The sequence below is a fragment of the Molothrus ater genome, chromosome 1, assembly GCF_012460135.2.
Source record: "Molothrus ater isolate BHLD 08-10-18 breed brown headed cowbird chromosome 1, BPBGC_Mater_1.1, whole genome shotgun sequence".
NCBI classification, from domain to species: domain Eukaryota; kingdom Metazoa; phylum Chordata; class Aves; order Passeriformes; family Icteridae; genus Molothrus; species Molothrus ater.
Window position 1 is genome coordinate 55,415,111 of NC_050478.2, and position 22,675 is coordinate 55,437,785.

General features: G+C 39.7%; 1 protein-coding gene across 1 annotated transcript in view; it reads left to right on the forward strand.

Annotated features, from left to right (window-relative positions):
• ITGA9 (integrin subunit alpha 9) overlaps positions 1-22,675 on the forward strand; it is a 245,768-nt gene that overhangs the window by 94,832 nt on the left and 128,261 nt on the right. The window contains exon 16 of the mRNA XM_036406156.1: positions 18,186-18,341. Coding sequence (XP_036262049.1) covers positions 18,186-18,341 — 156 coding nt within the window. The remainder of the gene's footprint in view (positions 1-18,185; positions 18,342-22,675) is intronic.

Here is a 22,675-nt window from a genome sequence, read left to right on the forward strand (position 1 = left end):
GCTTCTTAGAGAAGCAGAATCCCATTTGTGTATTTCCTTTTCCCCCCACATGAGGAAAAGGTCAGGGGAAAATTAAGGTAACCTATGTGTAGATAAAAAGATTTCATTCATTGCTCATGTAGCTGGAATTAGTTCTTATGATCTGTGTTCCATTCACAGACCAGGTCCCTGGGCTGTAGCCCTGTTTCTGATCTGCATGGTGCCTGGATGGTCTGCAGCAGGATTCCACACAGATGGCTCTGAGGCTGCTCTTCAAGTTTGTTGAAAAAAATTTGCTTTTCATGCTGAGTTTTCATATGCACTGTCTCCACTCATACTCTCTTCAAAAACATTTCCTTCCTCCATTGCACTTTGTTTGCTTTGTGTCTAGCCAGATATTGTATTAACAGAAAGAAGTGAACTTAAGAAAGCAAGGGTATACTTTATACTTACTCTAGTTCATAGACTGCTTATCTTGTTTTAGATTGCTGCCTGTTTTCTGGGAGGAAAAAAAATGCTGAACATATAAATTTTTCATCTAGCAGATGGGTAGAAAGTAAGGAGAGTTAAAAAAACCACCGTGATTCAAAATCAAGAACACATAGTGTCTTCCTTTCTTGGTTTACAGGATATGCAGTCTATGTCTGACTGCTTTGTATATAAATGACTCCTGACAGTGTTCTTGTAAATGGCTGTGGAAGTGTTCTTCAGGCTGACCAAAAGTCTAGCGTTTCTGTTAATAAGAAGTACCACAGAAGTTTTATAAAGTAAAAATGCCATTTGTCTGCCTTTCCCACAGCTGTCTCCATGCCTCTATCCCTTCCACAGCATACTTGTTAAGGCCTTCTAAAACTCAGTCCCTTCTGGTGAGGTTGGCAAGCTCTGAGCTGATGAACACAGAGTGAGTTGAGGAGCTATGGGATTGACTGGTCTAGGCCTTGCTCTGCTCTTAGAAGTATACATATATTCTTACCCCCCAACAGTATATGAAGGTAGCGATATCATTTTGCCATCTTAAAATCATTGGATATTGTTGCTGCATTTTATTTAAGTGGCAGTAATGGACATAGAGATTGGTCTACAGATCTGGGTTATACAGAAACCTGAGCTCAGAGGAGATGGCAGCAGCAGTGGCTGCAAAGAAGGACTGCTGGAAGGACAGAAGTTCATTTTAAGAATAGGCTAAAGGAGCTTGAGAACAAGCAGTGCTGTACAGAGGACCTTGAAAATAGCTTTTTGATCTTTGTTACTGCCATTTTCACAGAACTGGGACTTTGCATGTACTCTTCATGGGACAACAAGTGCTCCTGATTGCAATTTTAGTCCTGCCTCATGGCAGATGTGATACGTAGTTTGGTTTTGGGACTATTAGTTAGAAAGATGTCCAGCCTTCATTTTCATTGACTAGGAATATTCTCTCTTCCCATGTAATGCTTTTGAATTGGTCTGTAAGTGTATGTTGTCATGCATTTGGGTGGCCTGTTTGTTAATGTACCATTTTACTCTCTGTGGGGATTGACCAAATCAGTTCCTAAGTAATACCTTACATTCAGACCATGTGTTATGTTTGTCTAGAGACAAAAACATAATTTTTATTGTATGTGGGATTTGTGTGTGTATGTTTAAGAAACAATTTTAAAGGAGGCCTAGTGGGGCTAAACGTGAAGTTTTAAAATTATTGCTAATTGAGTAGAGGTCTTTCAGTAATTTTCTGGTCTCATTTTTCTGTAATAAAGGGTTAGTGTATTACAGTACCATGTAAAACACAGGAGAGAAGCAGAATTTGTTACAGTTCTAGTAAATGGAAAGAAAAATTGGCCTTTTTTAACTGTTGTGCTTTTTATAGGTTTTTCTTGTCCCTCAAGGCTGGGGTGGAACTCGACACAGCACAGGATTTTTCAATGTGTAGAAATAATCAGACCAGGGACAGATTTTTGAAAACTATGCATGCAAACTGCATCTGCATTCATGTGAAAACAAAATAATCATAGAAACACAGAATACACTGAGCTGGAAGGAACCCACAAGGATCATTGAGTCCAGCTCCTGGTCTTGCACAGGACATCCCCAAGAGTGACACCATGTGGCCAAGAATGTTGTCTAAACACTTCTTGAACTCTGTCAGGCTTGGCGCTGTGACCACTTCCTTGAGAAGCCTGTTCCAGTGCCCAGTCACCCTCTGGGGGAAGAACCTTTTTCTAATATTCAACCCAAACCTCCCCTGACACAACTTCAAGCCATTCTCTTGGGTCTTGTCACTGGTCACCATAGAGAAGAGATCAATGTCTGCCCCTTCTCTTCCACTCATGAGGAAGTTGTAGACTTTGATAGCTATGTGCAGGGTCAGTTGGAAGGGTAATAATTTGATTTGCATGTCAAAGATGTACCTCTACATACACAGTGAATGAAATGGGCAGGTGCTATTTAGGTAGGGATTTTCAGAGAAAACTGGTTTTGACTAGTTGTTTAGCTCACTGTTTCAATGTGACAGTATTGAGGTTGAAGGTTGTCATTTGAGATACCAATGTGAGGACTCATGATGGCAGGAATCTTTATTTGAAGAGTTCCATAAATTTCTACCCATCAAGATAGGGAGTTATAAAAATGTTTTCTCTGACCAAGTGCTTTAAAAACAAATTTTAAAGATGAAAGGAAGTGAAGGATGTCTAAAAAATGACTTTCAAAAGGTGTAACCCTATTTTGGTTGTGTAATGTCACAAATGTCTTTCAGGACTGCATGGCTGCAGTGATGTTCACCTGTGCTTCACCTCCAAGGCAATGATTTCATCAATTGGGTGTGCAGGTTTTTCTTTCTTTCAAAGAAAGATTTTACTTTGTTTCAGGAGAAATGACTTCTGGACTTTTTGAGTAATCCTGATTATCTTTGAAAAAGAGACAATTTTCCTCTCTTTGGGTTTCCAGAGAAGCAGATTAACAAACCTTCATGAATGTTATTCTGAGTCTTACGGTAGTCATGGCTTCTTCTGGGTAGCCAATTTTCATTTACACTAGCCAAGAAAACAAACTGGCAAACCTTCATTCATTACATAATTTTGTCTTTGCAAAGCAGGTAACATTGGGTTTATGTAGTGTACCACAAATATCTCAGTTACTGTTTCCTAAAGCATTAAGGTTAAGCAACATTAAATGTAACAGTCTTATGCAAGGATTCGAAGTTTTAGGAAAATACTTAATTTATCTACCACAAGCTGGGACTTGCTAGCAGTGAACAATTGTTATTTTAGGATCCACTGGATGATTTGTAATATATTTTTATGTTGTTCTCATTGTTTAGGTGGTTTTTTTTTTTAATGCCATTTCCAAGGAAAATATGTGGTCAGTTTGTAAAAGGTAGTTGTGATGGTAGGTCTTTGAGATGATATGTGCTACAAACTGGCAGTTACAGGAATGGAAAAGTCAACTGAGGCTATTTCTACATAATGAAAAGGGTTTTCCTCTCAGAGGCCTTGGAAAAACTTGCCGGAGGTGGATACTGACAACTGTAACATGGGCTGTATTTTTTCCTTTTTGAGTGCTTTTTAAATGTCATATGCCAAGAGAAGTCTCTTATTTACAGATGAGTAGTGCTAAAAGGTTTCTGCGGAAAGAGAATTCCAATCACTTTAAATAAAAAGAAAACCTAAAAATCCTTCCACATGTTTAACAAAACTGAGCTAAGTAAGCCTTTTCTTTTCTTCCTGTTGCTTGTGATAACTCATTTTATTCTTCCTTACCTGACTGAGGTATTTTTTAAAAGAATCAGGTTACCTGTGGGCAGAGGTAAATAATTTCTGCCACCTAGATTTAAATATCTACTGTGTTGTATGGAGCTTTTAACAGGACATTTTTCCATTCTTAGTAAAATGTTCTGTGTCTAGTGTGTCTTGAGACGCACTATACCAGTAAGTCTAGCATATACATTTGCCTTCACGCTCTCATTTGTAGCTGTTTTCATGATTTCAGGTTATGGGGAATTCCAGCTGTCATGCTTGAAATCAGTCTGGATTGTGAGGAAGTTGAGAATAGTTGTCTGGACACATACATTTATCTTGGGAAAGGAAAGAAAGAAGTGCAGTGCATTTTAGAAAGCTTTCTCAACTCACATCCCTGTGTTGTTCTCTAAGATGATAAAACATTACTGACTGTCTTGGTTTGAAAAGACAGGTGTCTGCTAAGGAAGGCAGGAGCCTTCCTTGAAACGGAAAATGCTAACTCCCTCCCTCCAACTTATTAGAATTTTGAAATTAAGGGACCCTCAGGCAAAGATATGGGAGTAGGAATAACAGTTCTTTATTAGGAAAATATAAAAACAACAAAAATTCAGTAATACAAAGCAACATTGACAGAATCAGAATACGACCTGACACCCTGTTGATCAGGATGTTGGTAGTAGTCCAATTAAATGGTGGCTGAAGTCCTCCTGGAGTGTCAGGTGTGGTTCTGTAGAAGGGTATCGTTTTCCTCTGAAGGTTCAGCGGTGGTATAGATGGGCCTGGTCTTCCTCTGAGAATCCAGTGGTAAAGAAAGCTGCTCCTCTGGCAATCCAGTGGGAAAAGACTGCCTGTGGTGTTCCAAACCTCAGATTATATCCATATAGGAATGCTTGGCTCCTCTCCCTGGGCAGAGTATCTCACAGTGGGATGGTGTAATTTTATCAGTCATGGAGTGAGACTCAATGGCCCATTAACAGGAGATATTTCCTGGAGGGAGGATTGGTTTGTGGAAGAGAAAAAGAAAACTGCCCCATCTGGTTTTAACAAGTGGCCCCATTAACAGAAGATAACTGCTCCACCTCTAACAGATGGCAATAGAATGCACACCCCCAGCCACATCTTGCATTTCCAACCTAAGGCACTGACCTGTTGCCTGGCTACTCCATGATTACTATAACAAGACCATTAGAACTTGTGGTACAGCAGGTGTACTTTGTCCCCTCAGAGTGTGTGTGAGTCTTTCCTTTCAGATTATAGCCTCTTCAGAAAAAAATCGTGATGCATTAATGAAATAAATCCTAGCAATAATATTACCCCATGATTTGATTATAATAATAAAATCATTTGTACAGGGATTCAAAAGTGCTTCATTAAATACTTACACATTTTGTTAAGGAGAATAAGAATGTATTCATATGTCACGAAGTTTATGCTGTGATTTTAATGCATTAGTAAATATGGACAATGTCAAATACCGTTTACCAGAAATAAACAGACTAAAATGGTCTGGAAACTCAAGAGTCCCAAAAACTTGCTGAAGAGTTCTCTGGCTCCATATTGTAAACTTTTTCTAAATCTTGTAATGCAAGGGAAATTTCAGGAAGCATTGAGAGCTTTAAAGTGTCAATATATGAAAAAGGGTAGGAAAGCTGATCTAAAGGGCTGTGGATTGACATCATCATATAAACAATATAATGGAAATGCAATTATGTCATGCTCAAGAAATTAAAGGAACAAAACCAGCTTGATTTAAAAAACAAAAAAGCCCAAACCCTGGGTAATGAATTAATGAGTTTGATCAGTGAAGGTAGCTATGACAATTGTGATAGAATTTTAAGGGCTTGTAATTTCACTTAACATTTTAGGCACTATGATTTTAAAAAAGATTTTAAAAAGAGATTGCACAAAATTTGTATATAAAAGTTAATATTTTTCAGACTGATGTAGAAAGGATATGTCAGTGTAGGGTTATTAAGTGGGTTATTTCTAATTATGTTCTAGAGAGATCAGTAGAAAGCTTAAAATTAGTTATTAAAGATCTGAAAACAAATACAAAATTACTTCCACATTTTGTAGATAACATAAAAATACTTGGTTAAAAGGGGAGAATAGGGTTTTTTATAAAGTGCTTTGAAGCATCTACTATGCTGAGCCACTTAAGTCAAGTTTATTTTAATCTATTTAAGTGTGAGATGACTCATCCAGGAACAAAGATTGCAACCTGCCTACAAAGGAGGAGAAGGGGCTTTGTGTTGGTTTGAGATAATTCAAAGGGAAACATTCTAGAATGAGCTGTCTACTTTAAGGTTCCAACAATCCCATTCCACCAATAAGAAATTAATAACTAATAGATGAAAGTGGAAAAAACCCTGGTTTATTAACAAACAGAATGCTCATAGGGAGGGGAAAAAAAAAGTAAATAACTGCAAGATATCAAATCGTTCCAGATACCAACCCACTGGAACAAAGAGAAACCCAAAGTCCTGGAAATACCCATTCCCAACATGGGATACAAGACTGCACCAGCTCCGTCTTGGGAAGGCAGGAGCTTCTTGGAGCAGTTCCAGCAGCAGACAAAGACCTGATGGCTTGTCCAGGACTGACCTCCTCCCTGCTTTGAGGCACAACACAGCGGGCATGGCAGGTCAAGCCGCTGGCCTGGAGCCACTCAGTGTCTTCGTCTCCCCAGCTCGACGCGTTTAACAACAGCTTGAGGTGGAGCAGGGCAGCTCTGCTCCACTTCTGCCAGGGCAATGCCTCCATTTTTTTTTCAGGCAGGCAGCTGTGGAATTCGTCCTCAAGGTAGCTCAGAGATTGCTACTGCAGCTTCTCAAACCAAGGAAAAAAAAACTAAAAAGAAAGCCTAAGCAAAGGTTATGTAGTCACTGGCATAAATACCACACAAATGCCTGTGCACAAGCAGCCTCCACACACACAGGTATGTGAGGTCCCTGGATACAGGGTCTTAAGGATACAGTAACAATTTTTGGGCACAGATTATATGGGATACAAAATCATGATGAATCACCTTAAGACAGGCTTGTCTTCTGCAAAGCATGGACCTTGAGAAAGATTTCACGATCATAGCAGACCAACAATTGAACATGACTTCTCAGCATGACAGTTGGCAAAAAGAAGCAGTGAGGTTTTTGGGCATACATACAGAGAGAATAGTTCTTTGGAGTGGATCTTCTTCTGTATAGATTGTTACTTTGACTGGGGGTAGAATTGTGTGTTCACTGATGAAATGCTTCCTGTTTAGATGATGTTGTAAAAAACTATAAAACCTCATCAAGTGTTGCAAGGGAAGGGCTCACTGAAAATTTGAACTAATCACAGTGTTTTTATTTTAATGAAGGCCAAGAGGCACCTAAGTAGCTATTTGTAATCTAGTAGAAAAAGGTGTGACAGAAACCTGCGACTGAAATACGATATCATGTATATTTAAAGAAGCCAGACCCAGGACTTTTTAAATCCAAGAGGGATTACTGTAGGACCTAACTATATGTGTTCCTGGAAAATATCTGTAGCTAAACAAATTACTTCAGGTGGTGGAAGATTAACAAATGAATTGTAATGTCTGGGACATACAAGAAGGTAGACTAAATGATAAAGTCTATTACTGCCTCCTAGGATAAGTTATTTTTAAGAGGGGGTAATTTAAAGTATTATTAGTACCACAATATTTGTTTTCTATGACTTTTCTGTTGATAGAGACAAATTATAGGAAAGCAGTTTCTCTGTATAGGAGTTTTGAAACAGTACTAAAGCAGAGATATGACAAAATCCCACAGCCAGTGGGATAAAAATGGCAGACTGTGGTTCATGTCTGGGAGTGAAGATACAATTTTTGAACAAATAATACAAGAATTGAGATAAAGTTCAAAATATCGCAACTTGTTCATGTCCATTTGTATTCATTATCCTCACAGCACAGTTTGGTGAATAAAACACACTCCTGGTGTTATGTGTCCAAGCCAAGGCAAAGCTCAGTTTGTGCTTGAGCAAGCTGTGCAGGGAATCTGATACACACTTCTGATCTGTGATTCTTTTGTTTGATTGTGTCTTCTACTGAAGCTCCCTACACAGCTATTTTTCTTAAGTATGGCAAAGAATTTAGATGTTGCTGGTGGTGATTTTTAGGATTTGGTGTGTGCTGCTTGTAGCTCTGTCATCCTGGCCTGTAGCCTTGATATCCTTGTCTTGTCCATCCCCCCTTCACTTTGTCTTTCCTAAGCTCTGAGTACCATGCTTCTGATGCACTTTACAGCCTCTGCAGTTGCTCCTTGCACTATCTGGTATTTTTTCTCCCATGCACTTACGGTTCTCTCATCTGCTCTTACTTCAGCACTGCATTCCAGTCAATTGGAAAATGAACAGACCCTGGAAAAATACATTCCAAAATTCATTCAGAAGGAAAATTAAGGAAATAAAGGAAATTAAGGAAAGACTTCACTCCTGAAAAGGAAATAACATCAGTTTTGACCTAGTTTGGTAGCTAGAGCAAGTATATTTATTGTGGTTGATGCTGTTACCAAAACTGCTTCCAATCCTAGTGCTGCTGAGCCCTTAGCCTTTGAGAACTTAGTTACCCAAGGGCAGTGTTACTATGCTACATAGACTCAAACTGAAGGGCAGCAAAGGGCTCTTTTCCCTTTGCACCTCTGCCACAGTCAGTGTCAGAGGTGTTTTTGGCACAATGCAACTGGTTCCAGTCACCTTATGCCTTAGACCTGAGAAGATGTCTTTCTCCACAGAATTGTCTCTTGGTTTTTTATGGGTTGCTGTATACAGAGGAGGTCATTTTATATCACAGCCCTTCAGAAAATGTCTATATTGTGCTCAGAGTACCATGGAAACGATTATAATCAGGAGGAAAGAAGTGGTTATTTCTAAGATGCCCAAAGCCCAAAGCCCCAAGGAGAGCAGTCTGGACAGATGAAGATCATTTTACACCTCTACAATGCAGGATAATATCTAGTGCAGATAAACATGTATTTTAATGACTTTTTGTTATATTTTCCTGAAAACCGAATTATAAAACAATAAGCCAATCCCCAATGCCTCTTGCCCCCATTGTTCCCCCACCCCTCACTTCTTCTGATACTTTCTCCTTATGACTCCCACTGGTTAGAATCTCTTTCAGACCTCTCCCCAAGGATTTGTGGTTTTAGCTGTCGGGGCCTGTGGTTGGGAAGAGGCTAATTCTGCCCTTTCCCAGCTTTGCTGAATGTCCCAATATGTCACAAGATATCCTGTTTATCCATTTAGAGTTACTGTATATAATCTAGAGTAGTCTTCCATGAAGGCCTCAAATTTGTGTTGTTACCAAAATTTTACATGTTGTGGAACAGAGAGATGGGGATTTAAGAAAGTACTGCTGTTAGGATAAACACATTTGACCCATTGCATAATGTATAAAATAATCAAAAGTACTCAAAGGAGAACATGTAATCAAAGGAGATGTGTAAAGTGGTAATACCTGCACCTAATCATATTAGGTTAAAACCTTATTGCAATGCATGCAATGTTGCTGTTGTAAAATGCCATTTTTTCTATTCCCTGTGAATGTATCTCCAGCTTCAGAGAAGAGCTCTCAACTTTGATCTGAGGAACTGGTTTCCATTTATTTGTGGAAATATTTGCCTTGTTTGTTTTTCAAGCCCATGGAACTTGAAGGGAAAGTTTTGATTTTCCTTGGTTCCCCTGAGAAACACTTGTTCATTCTGCTCTTGTCTGTGGGTATAAACAGTCTCCCTTTGTCTCGGTCCCTCTGCGAGCCTCTCAGGAACCCTCAGCCAGTCCCGACTCTGCAGACACTGGGGGGCAGCCCCGACACGGCCGACAGCAGGGGACACTCTCTGTGCCCCGAGGGTGCTGAGGGCACCTGGGCTGGCAGGGAGACACTCTCTGTGTGTGCCCCGAGGGTACTGAGGGCACCTGGGCTGGGCGCCTTTGCACACAAGAGACACCAGAGACATCGGTAGAAGAGAAAGGGCCGACTCTTAGCAGGGTCAATCCAAGGTTTTATTAGGAGTCCCAAAGGAGCTCCTGCACCTCAGGGGGCCTCCTGCCGAGAGCCCTGGGAAATGTGCCAAGGTTACATTTAAAGGGAGGTGGAAACCAAAAGTAGATAACATTTTACCAACCAGTAAGTGACCCTAAGGGATGGATGCTGGGGGATAGACATATAGGACAGCGTATGGGGCAAGGCTTGGGGGCTGACTCCTAGCCTCCGGCTAATCACTCGATGACCTGGACCGAAACTTCTGGATGGAGGGGATGGGATGCTAAGTGATTGACAGAGAGCCAGGGTGGGGGTTTGGGGATGATCCCATCCTGGGAGAGGGATAACACAGGTAAAGGGAGGGGGGTACAGTTTGGGATAAACCATTTGGGAAAAATATGGGGATACAAAACAAAACTACTTCAAAGTATTACAAAGTAGAAAAACACACTACAATGTCCCTTTGTCATTGTATAATATCCTCTGAGAGATGGGCAGCTGTATTTGCTGATGTGGCTTCTAAGAAGGAGGCTCCTGCCTCTTCTTGAATGATCTATGAAACAAGGAGAAAAGCCTTATCATTGTCAAAAGGAATTGCAAGCTTTCTATTCATTTGTGATGTCAGCTGTAAATGGACTAAAATGACCATAAGGTTCTGAAGTACTGATGTACTGATTCTTTCCTGTTCTTCCTTTTGCTTTTGTGTAAGCTGTGAGCAGAGGCTCAGAGACTGAAGAGGGGAGAGTGTTAGCAAAATGCTGTCTGGCTGATCAGAGGAGAATGAAAGAAGAGGAGAAAAGTGGTGGAGCGGAAGAGGACATGGAGACAGGGTGTTTCTGAGATGATTGTTAGCGTACTGATATGTAGGTATGTGCAGAACAGGGGAACTGGAGGCTAGGAAAATGTCCCTGGCACCCTGCGCAATGCTTGTGCTATGTAATGGATAAGTTTCCTTTTACTCTTCTCAATATTTCTTGGTTAATAATATTAATTCTATTAGTTAGAGTGTTACAAATAGTGAATGGGAACTTGTCATCTTCAGAGACAAATATTGCTTCCAGAATAATACGGTTCCCTCATCCTCTTCAGATATCACAGCTTCTATCTGTACAGAAGTCATGGCATAGGGGAGTAAAGAGCTCAACCTATGTGTCCTGGTTTCAGAAGTCTGCTAGTAGATACCTAGGATATGAAACATGAATTGATATTAAACATAAAAGCGGACATCACAGATGAGCTCTGTTCACATTTTTAAATTCATATAACAAAGCAGACAATTGTAACACTCTTTCCTTTTACTTGTATTGATTTTAAATTCTGCTTTGAAGAGGATTAGACTAATAAATCCTCTGTTTAATAGTGCAAGAATAGACTTGGGTCATGTTATTACAACTGTATTGGGTTTGCATGGCCAGGTTTTGGTGGCATGGGGACTGCAGGGGTTCTTCTGTGAGGAGCTACTGAAAGCTTCCCCCACGTCCAACAGAGCTAATATCAATTGGTTCCAAGATGGACCAGCTTCTGGCCAAGGCCAAACCAATGAGAGATGATGGTAGCACCTCTGTGATAACATATTTAAGAAGAAAAAAACAGTTACTGAGCAGATGTAATTGTGCTCAGAGAAGAGAGGAGTGAGAGTATGAGACGACAACAACTATGCAGACACTGAGTTGAGTGGAGAAGGAGGGGTAAGAGGTGCTTCAGGCACTGGAGCTGAGATTCCCCTGCAGCCCCTGGTGAAGATCATGGTGCAGCTTGTGCAGCTTGTGCAGCTGCAGCTCATGAAGGACCGCAGGGATGCAGAGATCATCCTGCAGCCCATGGAGTAGACCTATGCTGAAGCAGGAGATGCCCAAAAGAAGGTTGTGATGCTGTGGGCAGCCTGTACTACAGCAGGCTCATGGCAGGGACCTACAGATCATAGAGAGAAAAGCAGGTTTCTTGGTATGACTTGTGACTCCATGGGCTACCCATGCTGGTGCAGCCTGTTATTGCAGGACTGCACCCCATGGAAGGAAAACATCTTGGAGCTGTTAATGAAGAACCGTAGCCTGTGGGAAGGACTCATGCTGCAGAAGTTTGTAGAGAGCTGTCTCCCATGGGCGGGACCCTATACTGGAGCAAGGGAAGGACTCCTCTACCTGAGCAGCAGCAGAAACAACACATAATGAGCTGACCATAACCCCTCTCTCCCATCTCCCTGTGTCACTGGTGGAGGAGGTAGAGCTCAGAAGGAGGGATGGGAAAAATGTGTTTTTAAAATTTGTTTAATTTTTCATTATCTTACTCTGAATTTGGTTGGAAATAAATTCACTTTATTTCCCCAATTCTAGTCTGTTTTGCCCATGATGGTAATCTGTAACTCCTTTTCCTTGCAAATCCCTGGATGTCCTTTTATCATCCCACTCCCCTGTCCAGCTGAGGAGGGTAGTGATAGAATGGCTCTGGTGGGCACCTGGTATTCAGCCTGGTCAAACCACTACAGCAACACTCCTCCCAGATTCTCATCGTGTTCTACCTAATTTCCTGTTACCAAAAGAAGGATTTATATTTTTGTGTGTAAATACCTCTAGATTTCATAAGTAGTCTGTTCTCATTTCAATAGTTTGTAAATGAAACTATAGGAACATCATTCTTCTCATGTACTTTGCCTCTCTCTTTCAGACGCATGCAGACAGGAAGGCGTGCTGAATAGTATGTTGTTTTCTTTGCAAGAGTTCCAAGGACCATTTCTATCACTCCTACTTTACTAAATTAACTGTCAGTAAAAACACTGATGTTAACCTTCTTTCATATCTTGCTATCCTCTTCTACTCAGGATGATTCTCCTTACTTTGAATCCTGGCACAATGCTGCTATTTTTTCCTGTGCATTTTTACAGGAAACTGGGCTTAACTAGTATGTTTCCTTGTTTCATACATACATACATGTGTTTCTTATAAAGCTGTATTGATGAAATGCTTTTTTGTAACAACAGCATTGAAAGAATCATAAGAATCATATTGTCAGGCCTTTAATTCAGGAAAAAAAATTGTTAAAAAGAAGTATCTATCAAAATATATTTTCCACTGCTACTGTGATGTTTCAGAGCCATCCAGTCTTTCTGTCCACTGCCTCTTGACTCTTCTCTTTTCAGCCACCTGTTCTCCAGACATCTTTTTACTTTTTGGTGTGTGCACCAAGAGGAGTTGCTGACCTAATGGAAGCAGTTGTGTGCTGGAGTAAAGCATTTAGGAAAAGAATAAAGAAAGCACTCCCATTCTTTTGAATGATAACCCTAAATAACATTAGGACATGTAACACCTTGCAAATACTTTGCTTTTTTTTTTCCCTGTTCGAAACTTTGAAATTCTTCAGAAGTCTTGTAATAGTTAAGTTTAGCAACAAAGGCTACTCACCTGCTTGTTGAATTGTAGCTGTCACAATATCTTAAAACAGTAGCATGTTTGATTGAAACATCAGGCCTCTGACTGCCTTCATATACTATTAATTTGACAAAAAATTCACCTGTAACTTTGTAAATGAGCTTTTACTAATCAAGTAAACTTTTAGTTCTGTCTCTTCTCTGGAAAAGAGGTTGCAGTTGGGTTTTTTCTCCTTTTAACTACAGTAATATCTTGAAACCTTAAAAAATATATGTATTAAAGAATCCCCAACTTCTACGTAATGGAAAGTAGATATTTTCTAACTGATTTTGTCATGATCGTGTTATGTATGCCTTTGCAGTGAGGAGACATCAATTCTAAAATTATGCTGGTCTGAAATAATTTATTACAAGTCCTAGAATATCTTTATCAAAGTAAGTAGAGAACAGAGGAAAGCTCTTGAGAGGACAAAGGTTGTTATTCTTTTGCATAGTAGGAGGCTGAAGGTATTAACTTGCACTGGGACTTAACACCAAGGTATCTAATCTTGGAATTGGTAAGTGTTGCAAGGAACAGGGCAAGGAAGTTAAGTTGCTCCTTATTCATTTTCAGGTACTAGAATGACATGTATGCATTCATTCATTTGAAATGAATGAAAATCTGTCTTGAAGTTAAAAGCCAGTTTGTCTAATTAATAGTCTTATTGAATTGCACAGCTTTTAAACCTTGCACCTTGGATGATTCAGAGTTTAGAGAGGGAGACTGAGATAACAGGAGAAGACAGTTAATTTTAAAGTCAAGCATTGTCATCTTATTGGTTCATAAGCTAAGATGTATGTTTATTAAGACCTACAGCAGTGATTTCATTTGATAGATTGTGGCAGTAGTGGCTTTTGTTTCTGAAGGCTGGTGGGAATTTGAGTAATTTGTGAGATCATGGGTCAGGGAACTGTTTATCTCTTGATACTGAGTTGAGTATTTATGTGGTAGTGACCTGTGAGCTGATTAAAGTTGTATGCTGGATTAGCATTAGCATAGTGTCTTACATTTTGCAGCATAAATATGTTGTCTGTTAAATTGGGATTGTCAAATTTATTCTGTGTATTTGAGCCTGTAAAAATTCCTAGTCTAATTTTAGTGTTTGTTATTTAGCACCTGAAATAAATACATTTAGACTAAAAGTTTCAATCTGTGTGTTTTAAAAAATGGGTTCTGGAATTCATTCTCTGTCATTTAGTTAAACAGAACTTTATTCTCAGAAGTACTGAAAAGCTGTGCTGAATTCAGTTAAAGCTCTGGAATTCATGGGTTAAAATCCTGAGGATCAAGTCAGAGAGAGCAGAAAAAGGCTGGACAGGTCAGAGAACTTTCCCACAGAGAAAGAAAAGAGAAACTGCAGGAAGACATGAACAAAAGTACCAAGCAACTGTAGAAGTCATGCTGATGATTATGTGTATTTCTTCAGATGATGCTGCTGAAAATTAGTTAATATTCATTCATTAGTTAATATTAATTCTTTTAATGGGCCATGTTTCATCCTTTATTCCTGCTGTAGATTGTGGGCAATATTTACATCTCAATTTATTTCTCAGCCCATTGGCCATAATTAAAAATGGAATTTTGCACTCTAGAGTCCTTGTTGGAGGCTTTCACCTTGTTGAAGAAAGGCGATTAAATGTGATGATTTATTGAGCTCATGTACAGTCCCCTGAGTCTACTGTGGCACTGAGCCAAAAGAAAGCTGAAATGATATCCAATCTGGCAACCACTTGCACCATGAGTAGAATAAATCCTATCTCTTGACTAAAATTCTGTCTTGTTCCAGCCAAATTTGCTTGAATTCCTGATGTGTGTGGGCTCTTGGAGCCTAAAGTTAAAGCTGTAAAAGGCAGTGGCTGCCTGCCAAGGCAGTGTGCCTTTAGGATGTTGGACTGTATATTTGTGGGTTGTCATGATGTGCCTTAGTCCATGTCTCCTAAAAGTGACAAAAATTATTTCTTACAGTTATCATACTCCATCATCAGTTGAAAATTATGTTCAGAATCATGGATGTGATGTTTGATGATTGCTCTTTCCTTACTTTTCAGATTTTAAGACTTTTTGGTACTAAAGTCAAGCAGAAATACAGTCATGAATCTGGCAGAGGCTTTGGTTTCTTGCTTTCTTCTGCTCTGCTAAATCAGAGAAAAAAAAAGAAGGAATATGTGGCCATGTACAGTTACTGCCACAACATTTAAACATTTCTTTGAGATGATTGTTCTGTGAGAGGAGATAGCAAGCCCTTGTTACAATATTTGCTAGGGTAAGCTTTCCAGTTCAGGCACGGTGAAAACTTGCACCAGTTCAGTGACTCCAGTCTGTACAGATTAAGTATTTATTGCTGTTACTTACTAAACCCTAGTTGCATAATTGTTTCTGTTCATAATTGGAACTCCTAGTATATTACACTCATTGTAGTGTCCTTCAAGACTTCTTTTCAATTACTGAAGCTGTGCTGTCCATATGCTATGATTTGCCAGGTTTGGTTTTTCAGAGCTCAGAAATGTCTTTAGCCTATATTACTTCCATAGCATAACGTCCTCGTGGTGTCAAGCAGTTATTACATGTAAAAGCTGCTTGTGGAAATCATATCCCTTGACAAATCCAGTTCATTAGGGTCATGCAACTTATACAAAAAATGTACCATTTCCTTGCTTGAAGGATTTTTCAGTCTATCTCAAACCTTATTTGCATTGAATTTTTTGACTTCTTCTTGGACATCAGGAATACCTAAAAGCTATCTGCAGGCTGTGTCATCAATATATGATTCAACACAGAAAAATTGAGTAGACTGAAAATGAAAGAAATTGATTCTCTGTATATGTTCATATCCCTGGCAGTCTGTTGTGTACCTGTGAGACAGAACTGTCTTGTCTCTGTCTTACTGAGATGCCACAGACTGTTGCCTTTGTTTTTGAAGGATTGTGAGCAGAAGGGAACATGTGGCATAATTAATAACTAGGCAGCATTCATAATTTTATCCTTACTTAAAGATAAATGGGTCTGTGAAATGTATTTCCCAGGGTTGTGGTGGTGGAGAAGTCACAATTTCACCACTAAAATCAAGTAGAACACCAGCAAACAATAAAGATGCTCTCCAACATTCACCAAAGTCAATAGGAAACACCTTTTGACTTTAAAGGGCATTGGACTGAACCCTGCAAGACCATATTAAAACACGTAGAAGTGATTAAGTACTTATTCTTATTATACTGCAGTAATAAAGTTACAAAAATAGTAGGTGGATTTCAATTTAACCCACTGCATACATTTTATTGTTCTGTGTTTACATGGTTGATTGCATACAGTTGGATTAGGTGGCAATTTGCCTGATGGTTTGTGTTTGACTGTTGCTGTATGGCATGCTCTTTTATAGTCTTGTTTCTCTGTATACAAAGTCTTCACATAGGCTGATAACAATCCTTAATACTCTTGATTTTCTGTGAGAGCAAAGCTATCAGCTTCTTTGAAGTTGTAGTGTTTTTATTTAGTAGTCTCAGTATGGTAAAATGCCTACTCTAGGAATACAGCTGAGAAAGGGGCTGCAGCCATGAGTGTCTCTTCTGCTGAGAGGATTAATAGTGCTGCAGATCATGCATAGTCCTTTTTACGGGACTGGAAAGAGGTCAAGATATCACCACTGCTGTCTGTTGTTGATAAGTGCTCTTTACCAAGAAAGCAAAAATCACTCCAAGCAATGTGCAGTCTAAACTTCAGAGTACTGGCAGACATTCATATTAGGGTAGGGAATTTAAGGGCTAGCTGAAGGTGCAGGAGGGTAAATGTCATCCAGCCTGATATTTGCTATTATTTATCCAACTTACCAATGATCTGGAAATTTGGTTAGCCACTAATCTTTGGCTTCAGAGATCTGTGGACAGTCAACATACTGGAGAGAGCAAATGGTTGTCTTGAAACAGATCAAACAGGGTGGTCTGAAAGGCATTTAGTACCCAGGTTTGCCACATCTGGAAGATGTAATTTTAACGACATTGCATCTCAATTGCTTCTTGTGGTTGGCGGGCTGTGTTCAGAGAAACCCACTAACCAGTGCAAGGCAAAGTTGAGAGCTGGCCTATGTGAAGGTTTGATGTGCTTAATTACAGGATTTATTTATTGCCTCAATTTAATCTGTGCTGAATTAATGCCATGTTTTTAAGTAACTAAAATTTAGGAGGAATGTTTGCCTATGAAAAGGTAGAGCATTTGCACTTAGGTTTTCTGGTAAATTGGATTTTGGAATTCAGGACTGAACAGAACACAATGACCACTTTGTCCTGGCACAGCAGTCTGGATTTAGGCATTGCATGTTATGACAAATTTTATGGCTTGGGTTCCAGCAACAAGAAAAGGTGATCCTTTTGTCTCATCAGCCAGGTAATACGGCACCATTCTATACACCTGGTATGAAGCCTACAATATGCAAGTAAAGAAACTGAAAAACTTTCTTCTTTTACAAACTGAAAGTGTTGCTGTGCTGAAGATGGGGGAAACTGTAAAGTTTGCTTTGAGAAACATACTGGAAGATGGATTTTCTTGCCCCTGTATGTCTGTAACCCTATTTTATTGCCAAATTAGTACCTTTATTAATCCATTCATTTCAGTGATATTGCAAAACAACAAGGGAAGATGGAGTTTTCTGTTCTTCTAATGAACAGAACTCACTGAAAGTGATCTCAGTCAAAGTCTAGGATTTTGAAACCCCAGAGATGAAGATTATTTGATCTTTGCTTTTGCAGGAATAATTTAATTGCTTTCCATTTTTAAAATAAAATATTTTAATGGAAAAACACTTGATTTATAGGTGGGCAAAATATTCCACTGCTTTTGTATATTGAAGAGTAGATCCCAAAAAAATAACTTAAAAAAAAATTAAGCTTCTGACTTTTTCATTGTAATGTGCTTATTCCTGTTTGACCTGGAGAAAGATAAAGGAAGTAGAGAAACCTGTCTGCAGTGTTGAATCTGGTTTAATTGCATGTTTAATTAAATGATTTTGTTAAATTGAATGTATAATTGTTGTAGATAGAAACTTGTTTGGCTATATGCATAGGTGAAATATGTGTTTGTCTTCTTGTACAGAAAAGAGTCAAGGACGTCATCTCTCCAATTGTATTTGAAGCATCATACAGCCTTGGAGAACATGCGATAGAAAGAGGAAAAGAGGACAAGGAACTAACTGCTCTGAAGCCCATTCTTCGCTGGAAGAAAGGACAAAAGATAGCACAAAGGAATCAGGTCAGATTTGAACTACATTATTTCCCAAGAAGGCCTGTGGCTGAACTTACAGCAGAGATGGCTCTAAAAGTGGATTTCCAAGCTCTGGGTCATTTGCACACAGTAGCCTTTTTGTACAATCTTTACTATTGCTAACTTCAGTGCTGCTCTGTGATGTAGTTAAGGCTTGTGCCTCCAAGGCTGGGCGGCACAAAGTGAGGTCACTTTCTTGTTTCAGGGTGTTTGTGCTGGGAAGAGAAAGATGAGAAAGGTCCTACTCCTTCTGGTTCTTCCCTTAATGTAGGAGTTTCTTGTGAAAGGCTTGGTCCTGGCCTTCTTTCCAGGTTAAGCCTTTGTTAGTGCAGAAGGGGACATGAGAACTCTCTGAGGGGAGAACAGTGGGCAGAAGAACAAAAAATTTGCCAGACTGAACTATCCTCTTTTCTTGAGGACTTCATACATCCAGTCATGTATCAAGAGAAACCTGCTCCTGCTGTTATTATAGAACATGCCATGCTAAAATAGGATGGTTTCATTTCCCCTTCACTCCCCTCCCTTCCCCTGCCCTCCCCCCCCTCTTTTTTTAGCTATGAGAAGTCTGTCTGGAGTAGATGATTAGATCTGGTTTTTAACCTTAACAAATTAATTTTCTTTTGATACAATAGCATCATCATCTGTAGCATTACTTTCTGATTCTGCTCATAAGGCCCCTGACTGCTACTTAAAAATAGTAACTAAAACATTTTATTTGTTTCACTATATTATCAAGTACTTTGACCTGTATTTGGTTATAATCCTTGCCCTTTAGAGGCATGAATTTTTATTCAAGTATGCTTTATTTTTATAAATTTATGCATGAAAGATGCATTCAAGAATTACTTGTTTTTATGAAGAGGGATTGTGGGGCTGTTGTGTATACGAATTTTGTGTTGTTGCAACAATATGATGGGAATTTATGGCGAACTTTGGAACTTTAACACTGTTGTAAACCTGACTGTTACATGAACAAAGCTTCCTGTATTTTTTATTAGTGAGCTTAAACTCAAAAGATCACATATTGCCCTGCAGGTGAGTCTCAGATTGATGTTAAAATACCTAAATGCTGAGATATAGAGCAGGAACAAAAATACTTTGGAAATTTCTCTGACTTGTTTTCTTTTGCAATTTGGATGGGAGGGAACCAGTTTAACAATCCCTATTCATTTGTTTTCCAGATGTTGTTCCATTAGATTAGTAAGAAAAGGATTTTGACACTGGGTATGCTGGCAAGTGTCCTTTCAGCCAAGGATGTGACAAGAGCTTCAGAGTTAGTGTGGCAGTCATAGTAACAAAGCCCTTATAAAGTAGCCTCAAAGCATGGTGCTGGGGTCCTCAAAGACTAAGTTCATGGGAAAACTGGAATGTAGTGTTCTCTCTCATAGAAGTCTTGTTATCTTGTAAGTCAAAATAGTTTTAGAAGGCCAAAAGGGACAGTAGGAACCAGAATTATTATAATAAAGGGTTTACATTTTCAAAGAATCTAATGATTATGAAGGAACCTTACATTTTGGAAGTCCAGTTCAAGACTCTAGTGTTTTCTGTTTTCAGAAGATATGGTATAGGTGAGGTCAGGTAAACAAAATTAATGTTAATGTAAATACTAATGTCTTTAAATATAGCTAGTTTTGTGTTGTTTTCAAAAGCCCTAGATCTTGCTGATCCAGAAGTGACTTTCCATTAGCAACAAAGAAGCTACACATTTATTTTCGTATACTCACTGTATAAATACATGTTAACCAAGAAGGAGAAAGCTATCCTGCCAAATACAGTGGGGATTTGTTCTTAGTAGTATCCAGTAATGGATCTTAGAATTCGAAATGTGATAGGATAGAATTCTGCCTGTTCTAAATACTGTAATAAAATCACCAGCTACTATGTGTGTGGAGATACCACTTTGTTTTAAGAAAATATTCTCAGTAGATTTAGTTGTGTCACTGTCTCCAGGACTTTGTGAGTGTCAAAACTGTTTGTTAGTTAAAAGAAGAGATGGAAAATGTCCACAATCTTCTCTTCCTACTATGCCACTGACTTGCAGTGAAAATTTGTGCCCAGTGTTGCACTTCAGGGTGAATGAGACTGCATGTTTCTTGGATGAACTTCACCTTTTTAAAGCAGGAGTCTGTTTTTTGAAATACTTGTGTTTGAAAAGCTGGTTAAATAAATTAATTAGCTTGGTTGGCAGGCACGAGAGAGTATAGAAGGATTTTCATGGAGTTGATTTATGTGATCTTTGGTTTGCTGCACAAATAATGCCATTCTGCATTTTAAAACATACACATGCACCTCAATCTCAAACTGAGAACAAAGAAATGACAGATCTGGACAGGGTGAAATGCAGTGTGCATACACACAGCATGGTCCAGGTTTGTCAGTGGTGTCTTCTCCAGAGCAGAAATCCCTGTGTTCCTTCTTGAGTCAGGTCATGTCATGGTCTGCAAGCTGAGCTGTGCCCATGACATTTCTTGACATTGGAATGACATCTTTATTCTGGCAAGCTGTTGAAATGGCTCTTGGCGTGATTTTAATCTATGCCAACTACTGCATTCCTAGGCATTGGTCAGGAGTTAGGATGTCCTGTCTTGGAGGCAAGGGCAATTCAGTTTACTGGTGCAGCTGAATAACTTAGTACATCTGTCAGTAGTTGGGTAGGTGGTACATTTGAAGATTAATTGACTTATACCTAGGCATGCAGTCCTTGGAAGACTGCAGGGATCAGTCTAATTTCCATGTTCCATATGAAATAGCTTGCCACAAAACTCCTTCCTCCTTGGCAGGGCAAGCTCCCAAATGAACTTTTGCATTTATTCTTGCAGAGATTATGGGCCACCCTTCCTGCCTAATTTTGGTTGGAGTGGGATTGCTGAAAGCAATTTATATTCTTCCCCCTGTTATCCCTTCAGTGGCATCTCTTCTGCTCTCAATGAGTTTGGTCAGCTGAAATAATGGACAAATGACTGTATTTGGCTTAGATGGCTTGACAAGTGGCAATGTGTTACTCAGAGTCTTCCACTCAGCGAAATGAATGAATTCCCCTGTAGTTCTCCTCAGCTGGAAAAGTTTGGTTTACAATCTTCCTCAGCCTATAGCACTGCATGGGGTTGTTGTGACCAAGATGCAGAACCCAGAATTGGTCTTGTTAAACCTCAAACCATTGGCCTCAACCCATTGATCCAGATCTAGATGCAGAGCTCTCCTACCCTCTAGCAGATCAACACTCACACCCAACTTGGTGCTGTCCACAAACTTACTGAGCGTGCATTTGATCCCCTTATCCAGATCATCAATAACCATATTTAACACGACTGGTCCCAATAGTGGAGACCTGGAGAACCCCACTAGTGTCTGGCCATTGATTGCTTACAAAACCATTCACCACCACTCTCTGGGCCCAGCCACCCACCCAGTTCTTAACACAGCAAAGAGTGCACCTGTTCAAGCCACAGTCTGCCAGCTTCTCCAGGAGAATGTTGTGGGAGATGGTGTCAGAGGCTTTGCTGAAGTCCAGGTAGACAACATCCACAGCCTTTCCCACATCCACCAAGTGGGTCACCTGATCATAAAAGGAGATCAGGCTGGTTAGGCAGGGCCTGCCCCTCCTAAACCTATGCTGGCTGGGCCTAATCCCCCGGTTGTCCGGTATGTGCCATGTGATAGTTGCCATTTTCCTAACTTGCTGGAAATGAAACTTGAGATGATTTCACTAAAGAGGTAATATAAGAGCAGATCTTTATTTGAAGGTTTTCAGAGGCAGTTATGGAAAGATGTCCAGAAAAGCCCACCCCACAGAGATGAGTACATATTTATAGGTTTTAGGAAATTAGAATAATTGATAAAAAGCACCCATTAGGAGGACAAGTGGCGATTCAATTTCCTCCCAGGTCAAGCCCCTTCTCTGGAGCCCCACCTTGTTACTAGCTGAACTTAGTTTATGAAATGTATCTCAGAGTTGTTCTCGGCCTTGGTTTCCAGGAAAAACCAAGATAGCACAGGGGCTTTGCACCTCTCAGGGCTTGGAGCTCTGGAATTTGTTTTGTCTTCCTGCCTAGCAAAAGGCCATGGAAAATTACTGGGAAAACTAACTACTAGTACAGTAGGCTAGAGAGGTACAAATACATGAGCGAAGAATACAGAGAACATATAAAAGAAAAACCCTAACTGGCATCATGATCACACTCAAGATGATCAGTTCCATAATCGTGTCAGGTATTGAGATCAGGCTAGTAGGCCTGTAGTTTCCTGGATCCTCCTTTTGGCCCTTGATGGGCATCACATTGTCCAGCTTCCAGTCACCTGGGGCCTCCAGGACTGATGGTTAA